The sequence below is a fragment of the Arachis hypogaea genome, chromosome 4, assembly GCF_003086295.3.
Source record: "Arachis hypogaea cultivar Tifrunner chromosome 4, arahy.Tifrunner.gnm2.J5K5, whole genome shotgun sequence".
NCBI classification, from domain to species: Eukaryota; Viridiplantae; Streptophyta; class Magnoliopsida; order Fabales; family Fabaceae; genus Arachis; species Arachis hypogaea.
In genome coordinates this window covers 4,598,879-4,616,198 of record NC_092039.1, presented here as the reverse complement: position 1 = coordinate 4,616,198, position 17,320 = coordinate 4,598,879, and the positions used below count along the sequence as shown (strand labels likewise).

At 35.1% G+C, this 17,320-nt stretch overlaps 6 protein-coding genes and 1 non-coding gene across 7 annotated transcripts; 5 read left to right on the top strand and 2 right to left on the bottom strand.

The window, feature by feature from the left end:
- Positions 1-722: 722 nt before the first annotated feature.
- Positions 723-1,935, top strand: LOC112795900 (15.4 kDa class V heat shock protein). Its single transcript, XM_025838087.3, has 2 exons — positions 723-1,056; positions 1,386-1,935. Exons 1-2 carry the CDS (start codon positions 915-917, stop codon positions 1,655-1,657), a joined length of 414 nt encoding a protein of 137 aa, XP_025693872.1. The 5' UTR covers positions 723-914; the 3' UTR covers positions 1,658-1,935.
- Positions 1,936-5,507: 3,572 nt separating this feature from the next.
- Positions 5,508-8,329, top strand: LOC112795899 (derlin-2.2). Its single transcript, XM_025838085.3, has 6 exons — positions 5,508-6,010; positions 6,373-6,472; positions 7,287-7,501; positions 7,584-7,667; positions 7,813-7,866; positions 7,952-8,329. The coding sequence occupies exons 1-6, from the start codon at positions 5,912-5,914 to the stop codon at positions 8,132-8,134; spliced, it is 735 nt and encodes a 244-aa protein (XP_025693870.1). The 5' UTR covers positions 5,508-5,911; the 3' UTR covers positions 8,135-8,329.
- Positions 8,330-8,443: 114 nt separating this feature from the next.
- On the bottom strand, positions 8,444-11,319 carry LOC112795898 (tobamovirus multiplication protein 1). Its single transcript, XM_025838084.3, has 9 exons — positions 10,818-11,319; positions 10,492-10,728; positions 10,346-10,417; positions 10,031-10,103; positions 9,856-9,901; positions 9,681-9,744; positions 9,342-9,395; positions 9,144-9,221; positions 8,444-9,060 (listed from the first exon to the last, which is right to left on the bottom strand). The coding sequence occupies exons 1-9, from the start codon at positions 10,950-10,952 to the stop codon at positions 8,968-8,970; spliced, it is 852 nt and encodes a 283-aa protein (XP_025693869.1). The 5' UTR covers positions 10,953-11,319; the 3' UTR covers positions 8,444-8,967.
- Positions 11,320-11,403: 84 nt separating this feature from the next.
- TRNAW-CCA (transfer RNA tryptophan (anticodon CCA)) lies at positions 11,404-11,475 on the top strand. Its single transcript has one exon. It is a non-coding gene; the product is annotated as a tRNA-Trp (tRNA).
- Positions 11,444-13,285, top strand: LOC112795897 (pentatricopeptide repeat-containing protein At1g11630, mitochondrial). Its single transcript, XM_025838083.3, has one exon. It carries the CDS (start codon positions 11,642-11,644, stop codon positions 12,851-12,853), a length of 1,212 nt encoding a protein of 403 aa, XP_025693868.1. The 5' UTR covers positions 11,444-11,641; the 3' UTR covers positions 12,854-13,285.
- Positions 13,286-13,603: 318 nt separating this feature from the next.
- On the top strand, positions 13,604-16,449 carry LOC112795894 (probable serine/threonine-protein kinase PBL23). The gene is made up of 5 exons (XM_025838081.3): positions 13,604-14,539; positions 14,783-14,958; positions 15,051-15,240; positions 15,338-15,726; positions 15,828-16,449. The coding sequence occupies exons 1-5, from the start codon at positions 14,398-14,400 to the stop codon at positions 16,116-16,118; spliced, it is 1,188 nt and encodes a 395-aa protein (XP_025693866.1). The 5' UTR covers positions 13,604-14,397; the 3' UTR covers positions 16,119-16,449.
- A 255-nt stretch (positions 16,450-16,704) lies between these two features.
- LOC112795895 (uncharacterized) lies at positions 16,705-17,046 on the bottom strand. The gene has a single exon (XM_025838082.3). It carries the CDS (start codon positions 17,044-17,046, stop codon positions 16,705-16,707), a length of 342 nt encoding a protein of 113 aa, XP_025693867.1.
- Positions 17,047-17,320: the final 274 nt, after the last annotated feature.

Below are 17,320 nucleotides of genomic sequence, written 5' to 3'. Positions count from 1 at the left end.
CAATAATTAATATTATTTTAAAAAAATTGAAAAGATAAAATTTTAGTATAACTATTTTAATTTAATCACAAACTATATATTACTATTAATGAGTAATTGTTATAGTTTGAAAATAAGTAAAATTATTACTCATTAATTTTATTATTTTTAATAGTAAAAATAGTTAAATTTTAAATTTAATTAATTTTATAAATTTTTTATTACAAAAATTACTTTCATTTAAAAAATCCTAACCATATTGTTGAAAATTTTATTTTATGGACTATGATTTGCAAAAATTACTTTATTTCTAATATAAGGGTTCTTTTAGTAATTTCACTCCTTGAAAATCCTAACCATATTGTTCAAAGTTTTATTTTATGGACTATGATTTGCTATGTTATATTTCTGGACTTAGAATTTTGGATAAGATATGTTTGTGTGTTTGTAATAATATTTTGTAGTTTATTTTTTGGTTTTTTGATATTTTTTATTATAATTTTCATATGAATATTAAACATAGAGAGATGGAGAATGAGACTCATAGAAATTGCGGGAAACACAGAAAACAAAGATGAGAACAATTGTTCCCCCATAACAGGAAACAGAGCGGAGACAGAAATTAATTCTGGGGGCGGAAATAGGGATCAGGGAGGCATCCTCCGCCCCCGCCTCGCTCCGCCCCCGTTGACTTCTCTAATTCTAACAATACAAAAAGTTTAAATAACCAATAATTTTGAACTGAGTTTTATTTTTCATTGTCCTTCTTCACAAATAAAAAAAGAGATAGTAAATTAGTTAATCTTTTTTATATTAACCACATATTAATATAGCAACTTGGCCACTTGACCTCTGAAAAAGGCCAACCAACTAACCTTTCCTTTTCTTGATTCCCATTAAATCTATGATTCATGATTCATAACTCATAACCAACAATGGAGTTCTCAGCATCCCACTCTGTACCATGGCAATTCCTTCTCCCTTCCCATCTCCTCTTCCCATATGACTTCATCCCTGAAAACTATGTTCACTGGACTGAGACCCCTGATTCTCACATTTTCTCAGCTGATATTCCTGGTAAGCAAGCAAAGCAGCCCTTCACATCTCTTTTTCTCTGTCTTCATGTTTATTATCTTAATCATTTTCTGTTTAATGGCTTAAATGTAATCATGATTAGTAATAAAAGAATATTACTCTATTTGATCTATGTAGCTGATTCCATAACGTGAAATGAGTGCTACTTGTTATTGTTATATATTGTATCTGTCTTGGGGTACTTGTTTGAAGTTCTAAATACCTTTTTGTATATTTGTATCATACTTTTTACTACCAAATGCAACCTTAGTCTTTATTATACTATCTTAGAATTGGGTTTTTTTTTTTTTTTTTCATTCTTTGTATGGTAGGTGTGAGGAAAGAAGAACTGAGAGTGGAGGTTGAGGACTCAAGGTACCTTATAATAAGAACAGAAGCAGTGGATGAATTCTCAAGTGAGCCAGCAAGGAAGTTCAGGAGGAAGTTTAGGCTTCCAGGGAGGGTTGATCTTGATGCAATCTCTGCTGGCTATGAAGATGGTGTCTTAACCATCACAGTTCCAAGGTCACTTAGGAGAGGCTTCTACATTGACCCCAATGATGTTCCTCATACATTGGATAATGTTCTTGCAAGAGCTGCTTAATTGGTTTATGAGCTGCTGCCACTATAGGCTTAATTAATTAACTAATCAATTCTGTGTTCTTGGGGAGATTATTAATTTATTAGACATTGGTTAATGCCTAATGGCTATGTTATGTAACTTTGCATGATTATTTGGGTATCTTGTTATTTCTCAATGGTTTTTATGTACAAAACTTTTTGAAGTGACATCCAAAATTTGAGTTTTATGGATATGGATATGGACATGGAACTCAAATAATTGTCACCTAATGCTCTTAATTTTACTAGCATTATTTATCATGTGGGTTAGTCTTTTTCACTTGACCATGTGTAATCACTACTTGATGGCATATTGGAGTGTATATTAATACGAAAAAGTCTAGGGAGAGCAACTTTATTAAATTCTGACAGTATGTAATCAGCAAAAAAAAAAGTGAGTAATTTTATTTCGTTGGATAAAATCTCACACCATTAAAAATATCATTGATGTGGCCAGCATGTAACCAGCAAAAAAAAAGTGAATAATTTTATATCATTAGATAAAATCTTACACCATTAAAAATATCATTGATGACTACTTGATAACTACAAATCACAAAAGTTACCCTCCTAACACTCCTCTTTTCATATTATTGTTGGACCAAAAAGGAAGCAATTTGGCTAACTAGTTTCCAAGGACAATCTTGAAAGAGATGTTGGTGTCAATGGAATCTCTTAATGAGAGGCAGAGTTAATAATCAATTTGCCTCCCCCTTTGGATCTTTCGTCAGGAGTGAACTCCAAATAATAATAATAATATTAAGAAATTCCCATCACTGAAAAAGTGAAAATATCTGCTTACCACACATGCAACTTGCAAGTGGCCGCAGATATTTTTGACGGCTTTTCCAACTTGGTTTCAAAGAATAATTGAGGCGTTTTTAAATATTAGTATGAGATGAGATGAGGTATTTCAATAGGAAATTATAAAAATCAAAATAATAAAAATGGAGCATAATTTAAGAAATTGTCAAAAAACTAGCGTTATCAATTTTAGTAGTGATAAAATCACTCATCTATTTCATTCATTTTTTATTTTTCCCTCTGATAGCGTTCTTTTCACCAAAATAGAATACTGGTAGTGTAATTGGTATTTTATTTTCTTCGAATATTATAAGAAAAGTTGGTGTGTTTTTTATAGTCTTACTAATAATTAGTTGTATATTAAAATTAATTATTGAATATAATACTTATTAAAATATAAAATATATATTAAAAATAAATTTTAAATTAAATATATATTTATATATAAATATATAATAATAAATTTTTATAACTAATTTTGGTGTGCTAATAATATTTTTGGCTAACAACATAGTCAAGGTCTTTAGAAACTTATTTTTCTTGGCAAAATTTTAGTAGTCTCTATTATGAGAAAGGAAAAAAAAAATAAGACATATATCATTGTAAATGTTAAAAAGTTATTCTAGGAGGTTATAAAGTATTTTAGAAAAGTCTTGATGTAATAAAAATATGAAGAGTGAAATACTCTAAAAGTATTTAGAAAGTTGTGGTAGAATAGATATTTGTAATGAAGGTTCTAAATTATTAATTTAGACCGTTGATTAGATTTAATCCTAATTATTTATTAAGGAGGTAGATAGTTATAAATAAGAGGAGAGAGTTAGAATTTGAGTGTATAAGTCATTTGTAACAAATATTTGAGTAATAAAGTATTTTTTTCATTAAAATTTTCTTTCTCTTACATTTTTAACTTTTTTATTAAATATTGAGAGTTAAACTGATTTAGTATTAAATTAAGAGATCGAATAAATTCGAATGTTAGCATAATATCATTAGAATGTATCCAAGAGCATGACACATGACTTTAGAATGAGACAAAACAAAACTTCAGCTTCCATCAATATCTTCTTATGGATGCTGTGAAACAATTAATTGGTAATTTGAAACTTCTGTGACACTAATACAGAGTACAAAAACTTTTTATAGGGTTATTTTTATAGAGATTTATCATTAAAGATTTATCTATTATGAGTTTTAAGTACATAAGTTAAAATTATAAATTAAATTTTTTTTATTAGAAGTATAAAAATTTTAAGTTTTTTAATATATTTATTTATATTTATTAAATAAAAAAATTAAAATTATTTATTAATAATAAATTTATTATATATTTTTAGAGCACATGGTAGCTAAAGCTTATAGTTAAATAGCCACCGGTAGCCAACAAAGTATGACATTTTTTTATTTTTCTCGTAGTTTGCCTTGCTTTTAAGATTCACAACATGTGCAATTGTGCATCATGCATGCCTTGGGTATCACTTATTCGCCTTCCAGTATTTAATTTCCAGGTGAATTGAATTTGTAATTTCATTTTACTTAGTTTAGAAAATAGAATTGCTATACGTAGCAAACTTAACCTCACTCTTGTATTAGGGAAATTCAATAGCATTCCACTTTGTTTATTTCTAAGAGTAAAGTATTTTTTCTGTTCATACAAATTTTATTATAAAAAAATGAAATTAGTTTTGTATTTATAAAAAAAAATTTATATAACAAAAATATCTAAATATTAATTTTATTATAAATATTTTATTAATATGTTAAACTTTTATAGACAAAATAATAATTTATTTATTTTTTGGATATAAAATTATTTAAATTTGTAAATATTTTAATTTTGTATGAATAAAAATAATAGTTATTTTGATTTTTGAAGGCAAACTTAAAAATTTATTTATTTTTGTCAAGAAAAATCTATTCTATATATAAAAATGAGTAAATGATTAAATTAGTCTTAAAAAGATCATTTATTTTTTAAATTAGTCTCAAAATGATTTTTTTTAAATCAAATTCGTCTTTAAAGATTTTAAATTAGTCATGTTTCGTCATTTTAGAGACAAAGGGGAGAATAGTAATCTTGTCACGTTCAAAGATTTGAATATTAGAAGAATTATACCATACTGATTTTGGACATCAAGGAGAGCAAAACTACGCCTAAAAAAACAGTAATGTTGAAATGACGACAGCTCATAAGGCCAATCAGACTAAGTCAGGACAACAAGAGACCCACCAGTATTTTTTAAGTCAGTAGAAGACACAAATTTAATATTAATTTTTGAAATTATTAGGCCTATATTTTAGTTTGCTTTGTTATTAAGATTTGTTAAAAGATTTGATTTAATTCTGATTTATTTAATAATATTTTAAGGAATTTTAAATTTAAATCAAATATGATATAATCTAATAAGATCAAATCTGATTTAAATTTGTTATCATATCTTTAAGATTTTAAATTTAAATCAAATTTGATCTAATCCAATAAGATCAAAGTTGATTTAAATTTGTTATCTTATGTTTAAGAGATCTAAATTAAGTTATCTTATCTTATTTTTTAGTTAGTTAGGATCTCATTTTTTTTGGTTTACCCAAACAATATTCCCCAACCCGACATGTTAAGGACTAATCCGTCGGAGCTCCATTTAAGGGTCCAATGGGTTGCTGCTTGCACAAGGCGGGATTCAAACTCCCGACACTTGTTTAAGCGGATGAGTGAGCTGACCACTCGACCAACCTAAATTGAGATCTCATTTAAACACTTTTGAGAGTAGCTAAGGCTTATCGCAATTGATAAGATCATATGCCTCTTAATATGCTACACCCGAATTCAAACCTTTGAATATCAGCCTTTAGTGTTATGTGTAGTGTGGGTAAAAAAAGAAAAAAAATTAGTGAGACAATTTATACAATTTTGATAAATAAAATTTTCAATTAACTAGTGAGTCCCAAATTGGTTACTAATTTAACCATTTATTTAAAAGAGAATGTATTTAGGGTTTTCTGTTGGGCTTAATACATTTGGGCTTTAAGAGGATTCCACATAGCCGCCTCCATTTTAAGGCCCAAAAGCATTGACCATAATAAAAGTCTCCAAAAAGGCAAAAACACTGTAAACAAAGTACAACAACATGATTGGTCCGTGAAGAGCACGCGCTTCGTGATTGGTTCAGTCTCTGTCATTCATCGTGTTTCTCTGCATCTGAATATCTCTCTGATCGGTGCTCCTTCGTCGCCATCTTCTCCTCCTTCTTTCTCTTGTGCACAATTTCCACAATAATCTCTTTCCAACTCACCTTCCGGTTTTCTCTCTCTTCATTCCGATTTCTCAGAGCATACCTAAACCCTATTCAAGATTTCACCTGTTTATTTTCCTTATTGTTTCGTGTTTTTCCCTCTTTGGCGGCAATTACGAAGAAGAAATTAGGAGAAAGGAACAATGGCGCAAGCGGTTGAAGAATGGTATAAGCAGATGCCAGTTATCACGCGCTCTTACCTCACTGCTGCTGTTGTCACCACCATCGGTTGTTCCCTCGATGTAAGCCAGTTCCTTTCATCCAAAGTTCGGTTTTTTTCCATTTGGGTTTCTGGGTCTCCAATTTGATTTTTTGTGCTCCCTAACGATAATTGTTGTTCTTCTGATTTCTTGATTTGGGCATTCTTTTCCGGCGATTTGAAAAGCAAAGCCTTAATATTCGTTATAAGTTTTGATTTTTCTATTTATTTTTCTTTTTGAAAAATGAAAATATTTGATTGGGTCATTCTTGTCTTAGTTGAAATGCTTATACTTTGATTGTGGGATAGGCTTTAGTTTCCAATTATTGTGCTGTGAAAGATTAATTAGCTTGCGATTTGACTGGTTTGGAAGCTGGAAGTAGCTAAATCATTGTGATTTTGCAGATAATTTCACCTTATCATTTGTACTTAAACCCTAGATTGGTGGTGAAGCAATATCAGTTCTGGCGTCTAATTACTAATTTCTTGTACTTCAGGAAAATGGGTAAGATTCTTTCTGTTCAAAGTGTTCACCTTTCTTGATTTTTTTTCTTTTTATTTTTTGCTTTCTTAGATACTCCTTAAGCTTCATCTTTAATGCGACATCATTTAAATTCTTTATGTTGCTGCCACATTATCGGAACTCATTTGTTATCTACTGATGGCTGATGCCCCTTTTCTCTGTGGTCAATCACATATGTAATGTGAATGTCAAGTAGTGGTTGTTGATTATGTCAATCCTTCCATTTATCATTTGACATGAGAGCAATTTCATGAAAGAAATTTTAACTGTCATGGAATAATGTTAGAGAAGAAGTGTTAGGATAGATAATGATTCGTGACCTACAGTATTTTGGACAAGGGCCTGAATCTCCTGATCAAATCACAAGCAAAAGCTGTTATTGCTTGCATACCATTGCATAGTTCATGGTTCATATTTGCATATGAAATTTTCTGATCCCCCCAACCCCCTCCTTTCTTTCATGTTGTCTGATGTTGTAGGCCATTCAGCTTCACAAATGCATCTAGATTTATTATGGCTATCTACTCTATTCAGTTCTTGACATACTCTAGTCAATTTCCATGACTACTATAGCACCAAGCTAATTCCCTATCTAACCCCATATATTTAAGAGTAATTTTGAGTTTGGATTCAAAACATGCTAAGCTCTTGTCTTCGCTCCTTTCTTCTTTTAATGGTGGCCTTTAGTGCCTGCATATTGACATATTCTTTACTCATCTGTTTCTCATTGTTTAATCTGAAACTTATGAATGTGCACGTCTAACTTTTACATGCTCTTTTCTTATGCAATGGGCAGACTTGGATTTCTTGTTTCACATGTTTTTTCTTGCTCGGTACTGCAAGCTTCTGGAGGAGAACTCCTTTAGGGGAAGGACTGCTGATTTCTTTTATATGCTTTTGTTCGGTGCCACGGTGTTGACTGGAATCGTTCTTCTTGGAGGGATGATACCTTATTTGTCAGAGTCATTTGCGAAAATTATTTTTCTTAGTAACTCTCTGACATTTATGATGGTAAGCTTTCAGTTATTGATTGTTGACTACTCATGTTTAACCATGTCCGAGTGTTTTGAGAGCATAATTTATCTATTTCCAGGTTTATGTATGGAGCAAACAGAACCCCTTTATTCACATGAGTTTCCTAGGACTCTTTACCTTCACAGCTGCCTACCTCCCATGGGTACGTAAGCTTTTCTATTGTTACCTGATATACACTCAACTACCTTCATGCTTTTTGTACCCAGAATTGGTCTTTTTATCCTTCCCTTTAGTTCTAACTACCAATCAAGCAACCAACCTGATCTTAAAAGTTGTATGAATGTTAGGTTCTCTTGGGATTCTCGGTCCTTGTTGGTGCTAGTGCTTGGGTGGATCTACTGGTATGTCTCCTTAGTCCTTTCAATCCATGCATGCAATATGTTTGTCTAAGCAACTGCTAATGCAAATTCTAACGACATTATGCAGGGGATGATTGCTGGCCATGCATACTATTTTCTTGAAGATGTGTATCCTAGGATGACTGGTCGTCGCCCGCTAAAAACGCCGGCATTCATCAAAGCTCTATTTGCGGATGATACAGTAGTTGTGGCACGGCCTGCCAATGTCAGATTTGCTGCTCCACCAGTAGATGAACGTCATCAAGATTGAATAACCCCTGGGGAGTACAATAGCCAGAGAATACTAATGGTGGTTGATCCTGTAATATATAATAGCGAGAGAGAACATTTGGTGTTTGTAAATTTTTTGAAGCGTGCATTTGGTAATTATAATTATTAATGTGCACTATTTAGAAGATCCAAGGTTTTTACTGGAATATTGAGATAACAAGATTCCCCTTCTCAATTTCGTTTATCAGCCACCATTTTGTAGATAATAATACTCTTCTTTTAGCACGCTTGTGATCAGTAAAAGGTTGAATATGGGCACCTAACCATAAAATAAAGTAAGAGTTGTCAATAACCTCATCTAATCTCACAGGGCTCAATTCATTCAAACCACACAAACTAAGCAATAAGCTCAACTTTTGTGTTGTATACATGTATTATTTTGTCATACATGAGACGTCCTATGACGTATTTAAGGAAGAAAAAAATGGCTAAAACATTGCAAGTCTGTTTCGAACAGGGAAAAAGGTAGCAAAATAGGAAATCTGAGAAGTAAGCTGCAACAACAACAAACTAACAAAACATAAAAATCCCTATATTTGTTTACTCCTCTGCGACTCTGCGTCAAGACCATACAACCCCGCTCTCACCAGCCTTTTTCCTTTTCTTTGGACTCATGTCAAACCCACCTTGACTCTTGAAGAAAAATCTAAATTATCCTTCCCAAGCAGCAACTGCTGAGTAATATCTACAAAGAACTGCTGAACAAGACTATATTTCATGGGCAAAAGAGCAAAAGAATATCATCAACACACGTGCCATGAAATCATAATTGGTCGACAAAAGAACAAAACAATGATTCAAGATGCACTGAAATTAACGGATAGGGTGATATTGTGCTGATATCCTCTTTGGGGGCAATTTGCGTAGGATGAAGAGGACTAAAGCTGAAGGCAGAATCTCAACAAGCTGTATTTGAAAAATGAAAGGTTAAGTTAGGATATGAAAGAGAGTGAAACTAAGAAAATGAAAAGGAATACTCGGGAGAATACCATGTAGTATATTAAGTCCAAAATAGGGTGATCCAAAACTTCAAGAGATGCATCTGAATCAAATGCAGACAGAAAAACCTGCATTGAATCAAGAAGCTCATTGCTTGAATTGTACGGGGATTAATTCAAATACTTTACCTGATATCTTTAAATAGAGCATAAACAAATATAAACAAATAATGAGAAAGTGGAAGTTACCATGATGCATCTTATCAAAAAACATGTGAAACAGATGGCTGTGACAAATCCGACCTGCAATACAAAACCTGCGTTATGTTGGGATAAACAATAATGAACAAATATTCGTTTTTCATTCAGCGTTATTCTACATTTGGAACAGAACTGGATATCAAAAGATTGAAGAGGTGCAACCAAGGGCACTCGGAATTTATACCTTATTGATAAAACAAAGATATAGAAAATGGACTTGATTGCTCCAAGATATTCACAGGAAATATGGCAAAAGATCAATATTATCAAATCTTTTCCTAAGAATTTTTCAATTGAATTGATGTACTAAGAAGAAAATTGGCATACCTCATGAAGCTTCTTCCTTCTACCCTTTGATTCGATTGGGAAACGCCTCAACATGAAAAATAATCTAGAAATGTGTAGCAGGTAGGCAGGCAAACATCATGAATAAAAAATGGGTAAACAAACTGAGGGTGCAGAGGTATTTCATAGAAGATTGAATCAAATGCAAAAGCCTCACCTTCCTCCATATATAAGGAACCCTAATGCAGCCATAAATGACACAGCTGCACAGAAGAAAAATAATCACATAAGAGAAAAGGCCACGCATATAGCAAGATATTGTATTCTGGTGGCAAAAACGCATTCTTAATGTGGGTATGAAATACAAATTGATATTTGCTTTAAAATCTAACCTGCAATGAATATATTTCCAACGAGCTCAATGACACTATTGTGATCTATCCAGAGGTACAGCCAAATACAAACCTGAATCCAAACCACGCTTTAATCATTACGATAATCGATATCATCTATGAAAGGAGAAATTTGTTTTCTTCTATTTAGCTCTGGGAGAAACTTATGCCATCTTGAAATGCTTCTTGTGGCAACTAAATACAAGTATAAATCAAATAGTAGAAATCTATAATGGGATTTTCGCACAGCAATCGAAATTCTTAACTAGTCTAGTAGCTTGTGATTGAAGTAAAGGTAGCAGGAAAGCACAATACCTGGATGAAATAGACGGCAGCATTGATAGAGATATAAACAAGCCTGAAATTATCAGTGGACAAACTCCTTGCCTGCTGAGTGAGTCAGTTAGAATGGATTGTAAGAGTAATTGTAAAAGAAGAAAAGGGGGAGGCATACGGCATACCTGACGATAAATTTCAGCCCAGAAAAGGACCAGAAGTGTGTAAGTAGAGAAAAAGAGGATGCCAGGAAGATCCAAGAGCACCAAAATCAACACCTTGGGATGGAGGAGGAAGACTTGGGAGTGAAATCCAAAGACGAGGGCGCGTAGAGCGTTGACGAGGAAGTTCATGAGATGGAAGATCTTCTGGGTGGTCCAACCATATTCGGGGACTCTCAGCTCGATTCGAATCAATTGAATCTGAAGAAATCAAAGATGGTGAGGGAATTGATTTCGAAATAGAAATAGAGAGAGAGAGAGAGAGACGGAAACAGGAAGAGAGAGGAGACCAGGGCGACGGAGGAGACTAGGGCGTAGGCGGCGCAGAGGAAGTAGAAAATGGCCTTCTGCCAGTCAGAGTTGTTGTTGACGCGGTCCCACCAGCTCCACTCGTTCAACACTGCAACTGCACCTGGAACCTCCATCTCTCTCACCAACTCCTTCTTCTTCTTCTTCACTCTTCACTCTTTTGCCGTACACACTTTCCCCCTCACTTACCCCTCCTCTTTGCTGCTTACGTTTGACTATTCAGCATTTTTTAAACAATTATTCTTATTGAGTTATTTATTGGTCGGCACTAAAATCACTTCCTCACTATCTGAAATCGACTGTTTCTGCTTGTCATCTTCCCTTTTTTATGCACAACTACTTCATTGGCATTAACTATAAAGAAAAACTTTAGTTTTGAATGTTACTGTTAATGCATTTTCTGCTAAATAAAGAAAAACAATTACCAAGCAGCATTGGGAAGCAAACCATAAACATTGCAGCCAGCCAATACAAATCAAGATCACAACCTCGACAGGATTTAATAATAAGACGGAAATAGTTGTGTTTTGGTTATTAAAAAGTTTATGAAAAGATAAAGCAGCCAGTGGATCCGTGGCGCAATGGTAGCGCGTCTGACTCCAGATCAGAAGGTTGCGTGTTCGATTCACGTCGGGTTCAAATCCTTTCGCTGATCCACACTTTTTAGCTTTTTATTTTTAGCAAATCAAAACGCAGCGTTTACTCACTGCTGGTTCCAGCTTCAAACACTGGCTGCTGCTTCATCGAAACTCCCTCCATTTTCTGCGCAGAAAAACCCTACCTAAACCCCCCCACAGCTGCAATCATGTCGATACCTTCTCGCCTCCGCCACATCCACCTTCATCACCACCATCGCCACAACTTCTCCACCTCCATCCTCTCCCCAGATTCCTCCACTCCTCTCACATCGAAGCAGAAGACCCGCGCCGCTCTCAACCTCCTCAAGATCGAGAAGAACCCCGAGCGTGTCCTCGAGATCTGCGCCGCCGCATCCCTCACTCCGGAAAATCACCTCGACCGCGTTACTCTCTCAGAAGCCGTCAAGAAGCTCTCCGCCGCCGGCCACCTCGATGGCCTCCGCCGCCTCATCGAGGAAGACCTTAAACCCCGATTGGACCTCCGCAATGGGCGGTTTCTTTCCCATGCCATGGTCCTCTACGGCCAGGCAAACATGCTCGACGACGCGATCCGAACCTTCGATCGAATGGAAGAAGAACAGCGAGTCCCTCGCACCGTGAAATCCCTAAACTCACTCCTCTTCGCTTGCATTGTCGCGAAAAACTACAAGGAGGTAAAACGAATCTACCTCGAATTCCCGAAGATTTATTCCATTATTCCCAATATTGATACCTATAACCTAGTGATTAAGGCATTTTGTGAATCTGGGAGTTCTAGCTCTGTGTACTCGGTTTTGGATGAGATGGATAGAAATTCGGTTAAGCCCAATGCGACGACGATGAAGACTATGCTATCTGGTTTCTACAAGGAGGAGAAGTTTGAGGAGGTAGGGAAGGTGCTGAAGCTGATGGAGGAGAGGTATAAGATGCACCCTTCGTTGAGTACTTACAATGTGAGGATTGTTAGCTTGTGCAAGTTGAAGAGGTCGGCGGAGGCAAAGGCGCTGATGGAAGGGATGATTTGCAGGGGTAGGAAGCCGAATTCAGTTACCTACATGCATTTGATATTTGGCTTTTGTAGGGAAGGGAATGTTGAGGAAGGGGAGAGGCTGTTCCAGGAGATGAAGAAGAAGGGGTATACTCCAAATAGCGACTGTTACTTCACCTTGATTCACTTCCTATCCGAGGCTGGCAAGTTCGAGTCTGCTTTGTCTTTCGCTAAGGAGAGTATGGCCAAAGCCTGGTTTCCTAATTTCACAACCATGAAGAATCTTGTGAATGGGCTTGCTAGTGTTTCCAAGGTTGATGATGCTAAGGAGCTCATTAAGGAGATTAAAGAGAAGTTTTCTGCGAGCAGCGACAAGTGGGATGAAATTGAAGCAGGTTTGACTCAGGAATGAGGGGCATGGTCTGGCTTAAGTGATTCATTTTTTGGAGGAAACCTGGAAAAATTAGATTCTTGCAAGAACATTTGCTTAAGCAATAGAGATGGCTCCATTTCATTTTTTTTATTTTACCATTTCCTCTGAGACTTGGCTGCTTACTCAAATTAACATTAGCTGCTGGTAATATGCCAAATAAGTTTTGTATGTGGAGGTATCTATGGTTGCTTGGGTAATAAAGTAACCGAGATAGTTAAGTTCTCGTGTGTTTCCCTCTAAACTTAGTTTTTTTGTTTGAAGCTGATAGCCTGATACCCTTGCAGACATGTATACTACACGAGGTTTGCTTGCTTTATTCTTTAGCTTTCTCAATAGTTTGCTAGAGCTGGTAACTCTTGTTGTCTTGTGTTGTGCTACTGCCGAGTAATTCAATATTAATTGTTTACTGAATCCAACTATCTTATATCTCTGCTTACTCTAAATGAAGGTTTGCAATAAATGCTGTTGATGGCTTGCAAAACAAATAATTGAAAACATATATAAAATCGTGATATATATTCAGTAAAATCCTTCACAATATGATATAAATAACATTTTGCAAATAAAGATTCAAAATGAATATATATTAGGCATCCTTAGACGAAAGAGTGGTCTTTCTTATCACCTCCCACCTATCTTATACGCAATGTCAAAGCTAATCGAAAGCCCTTCTCCCTATATGCAAGATATGAATTATTTGTTACTATCTTCGATTCACAATGTTATTTTCTTGATATATAATTGAAGTTATAGATACTTTAATCCCTTATTTCCTCTTATTATTAGTTATAAAAATTATACAATATTAGAAAGAGGTATCTATTTTTTAAACTTATAAATCATAAAAAACGGGTATGCAACTGTAGTCCGTAGCATTTTAAGGCATGACATTCCAATAATGGATTTCATCCGTTTGTGATCAATGACTAAGGATAGCATGAATATTATTAATGTTGCATCTTTTTCTCAAATTATTGTTTTACTTTACTAAATATCTGGTTTCAAGTCTAATAAGTCAAAGCAGCGAAGAAGAGAAAGAAGTGATTAAGGTTGTCCACGTCATTTTCCACAACCAAAATAGAACAACAATGTATCTTGTCACATCCACCATGCAAAATATAACCTTTATCTCTCCCTATACATGTCACAAATTAAAAACCAGCTAAGTTTAACCATCAAAGGGAAAATCCATTTCGATGCCATAAACTAAAATAAGCAAATCATATCACCCTCAGAAACACAAATACTATAAAACAACTTTGACAAATCTTTGGACCTTGCACAACGTTTTGTAGTTTCAAAATCTGCCCAAAAAAAAACACAACGTTGTGCCAATATAGACTTATTCTGGTTTTCTTCCAAGGCCTATTGCATGCATGCATATGCATGCATGCATATGCATGCAATTTGCTTCTTGGGGGTTGCTTGGTTAGTTATTTGGGTTGATCAAGAACTTTGTTCTTCACTGTTTGAAATAACAAAACCCCTACCCAATCACCAACAACAAATAAGGTTTCGAGAAAATGAGTTGCCTCAATTGCTGCAAGACTGCTGAGGTCGAATCACCGTCTTACCGGGAAGCGTTGGCAGAGAGTGCAAAACGGCGAATGTCCAGAGGCTATATAACATTCAAATCATTAGCAGCCGCTGTGTCACTCAAAACAGGTATTTTATCTGCATTTACTTCTTGTTTAATATATTAAAGAGCAGGTTAGAGGTTTGAAAATCAAGAAGAGGGGTGGTTCATGAAAATTTTGAAAGGAATTATATAATTATAATAAATTGATACTGCAAGGTATTTAATGAATTCGATTTCAGAAGCCAGAGAGATTATTCCATGATAGCTTTTGAAGAAAATTTTTGCATAATGAGATTGATATATATAAATTACATGGACTGAAACTGCAGGTAGCAGCAAGCATAGACAAATCAATGAACAGATTAAAAAATACGGAGAAGTGAAGAATGATATCAAGGTGTTCACATACAATCAAATTGCTGAAGCAACAGAAAATTTCAATTCTGATAACCTTCTTGGAGAAGGAGGATTTGGTTCTGTCTACAAAGGTTACATATGTGATCAGGTATGTATGATGTATCACTCTCTCAAACAGGCCTACAATTAATTGCGTAATACAGGTTCCGAGAATCTCATGTTGAATATTTTGTTGTTCAGCATGTAGCAATGAAGCAACTGAACAGGCAAGGAGCACAAGGAACAAGAGAATTTTATGCAGAGGTTTTGATGCTAAGTTTGGTGAAGCATCCAAACCTTGTACAGCTAGTTGGTTATTGTACAGAAGATGAACATAGGGTTTTGGTCTATGAGTACATGGCCAAAGGAAGCTTGGAAAATCACCTCCTAGGTATGTATGGTGTGACCAGATAGATCATAATTTTGTATCTTTTTCTCTTAACATGAACAAATAGGTTGCAGTACTGACAAGACTTAAATTATCGCAGACCTAGGCGAGGGTAAGAAGCCTTTGGATTGGCACACAAGGATGAAAATTGCTGAGGGAGCAGCCAGAGGGCTTGAGTATTTGCATAGCTCTGCAGATCCTCCGGTTATATATCGTGATTTCAAGTCATCTAATATACTATTAGACGAAGATTTCAATGCAAAACTTTCCGATTTTGGACTAGCTAAGATTGCTCCAAATGGTCAGGGAACTATCACATCCAGGGTGATGGGAACCTTTGGCTACTGTGCACCAGAATATGCTTCTGGTGGTCAACTAACCACAAAATCAGATGTTTACAGTTTTGGTGTGGTGTTCTTGGAAATAATCACTGGCAGGAGAGTAATTGACACTACAAGAGATATTGAGGAGCAAAACTTGATTGAATGGGTATGTTAAATGCAATTTTCCTCTTCAAAAATCACATGTAATATTAATTAGGAGTCTTGGAACATGAAGCTTAATGGTTGCACTTGTTTTGAATATGGCAGGCACAACCTCTTCTCAAGGATAAGAAGCAGTTCAGTCTAATTGCTGATCCTTTGCTTAATGGCCAGTTCCCTGCAAAGGGTCTATTTCAAGCACTTGCAGTGGCAGCAATGTGTCTCCAGGAGGATCCTGAGAAACGACCTGACATGGACGATGTTGTAACGGCTCTAGCAATTCTATCAGCGACCAAGACCGACGAAAAAGATGGTGCTGGCGAAGCAGTAAAAACTGGCGGGCATGTCGAATCTTTCAGAGCAGCAGAATCATTCAACAAGGAAGAGCAAAGGGGATAGCTTCATTTACCACAAAGTAGGATTCACTATAACATTTGAGAAAACAAAGAAGAAGTTGCTGTACAAATATGAACTTCTTTAGGAATGCTTCTGTTTCTGTACTAAAATTTTAGGCTGTCCTTTTTTCTGTTCCTTCTTTTTTATGGGGATTGAATGAGGATATCCATTGGATTCAGAATTTTTCTTTTTTAAGTTCCCCCCCAAGTATTCATGTTTCTATTACATTTCAACCTTTGAATATCTGTTATTGAAATCCGAAATACAAAATGTAAGCTCCCGAATTACAAGATATTTGAAATTGATAATGAAAATTGACCATGCCATTCTTTTATTGTTTACTGTCCCATCCTTTCACACTGCTTACTCTTATCTGTAGAACACTCAGATTTTATATTAAATCTTGAATATGTAAAGCTAGCAGTACATTGAAGGCATGAAATAAAACACACAGGATCTAACAGTGAACATGGAAAGTAATAAGAGATAAGTTGCCAGAGTCTGGCAACACAATTTTGAAAGTTAACATGAATATGCTGCATTGCCACACACTATAAGAAAGTGAGGAACTCTTAAGAGAATCAGAGGCTCAGAGGTGAAAGTTGTTGAAGTCATTCCTCAGAATCCTGTAGCTGTAACCAGGAATTCTGTTCAATTGATTGCTATCAGCTACTTCTGATACAGAACAGATTTTGGGGAGGAAGAAACCACTTGTGCCTTTTCTCTTCTTCCTCTTCCATGTTGGTAGCAAGTCCCAGAGACTTGACCTGCTGGGCATGGAAAAGCTTCTGCAAGAAGCCATGGTCATGTCCAGAAAGTGTTGCTGAGGTTTCTGTGCTAACTCAAACTTGGAGAAGTATTCAATTTCCTTCCTCACTAGAGATCCAATGGTGCCCCTTGTGCCTATGGCAACTGGTGCAGGAAAAGCCATTTCCTTTTGGAATGGTAGTTAGTTATTGCACTTCATTCTGCATTGCTCCTTGTAATGCATAGATATATAGTTTGAAAGTGAGTGAGGCTTCTAAATGAAGCAAAGTGTGGTGATGGTTCTGCAATTAATTAATTTTCAATGTGGGAGCATCTTACCTTTGGATCTTGATATTATAAATATTGCATACTGAAGTGCTTTATGAAAAAGTAAAAGCATGAAATTTTCCATAATGGAGACATTAAAAAGTTGATACAGTCATCATATCCAAGTTTCT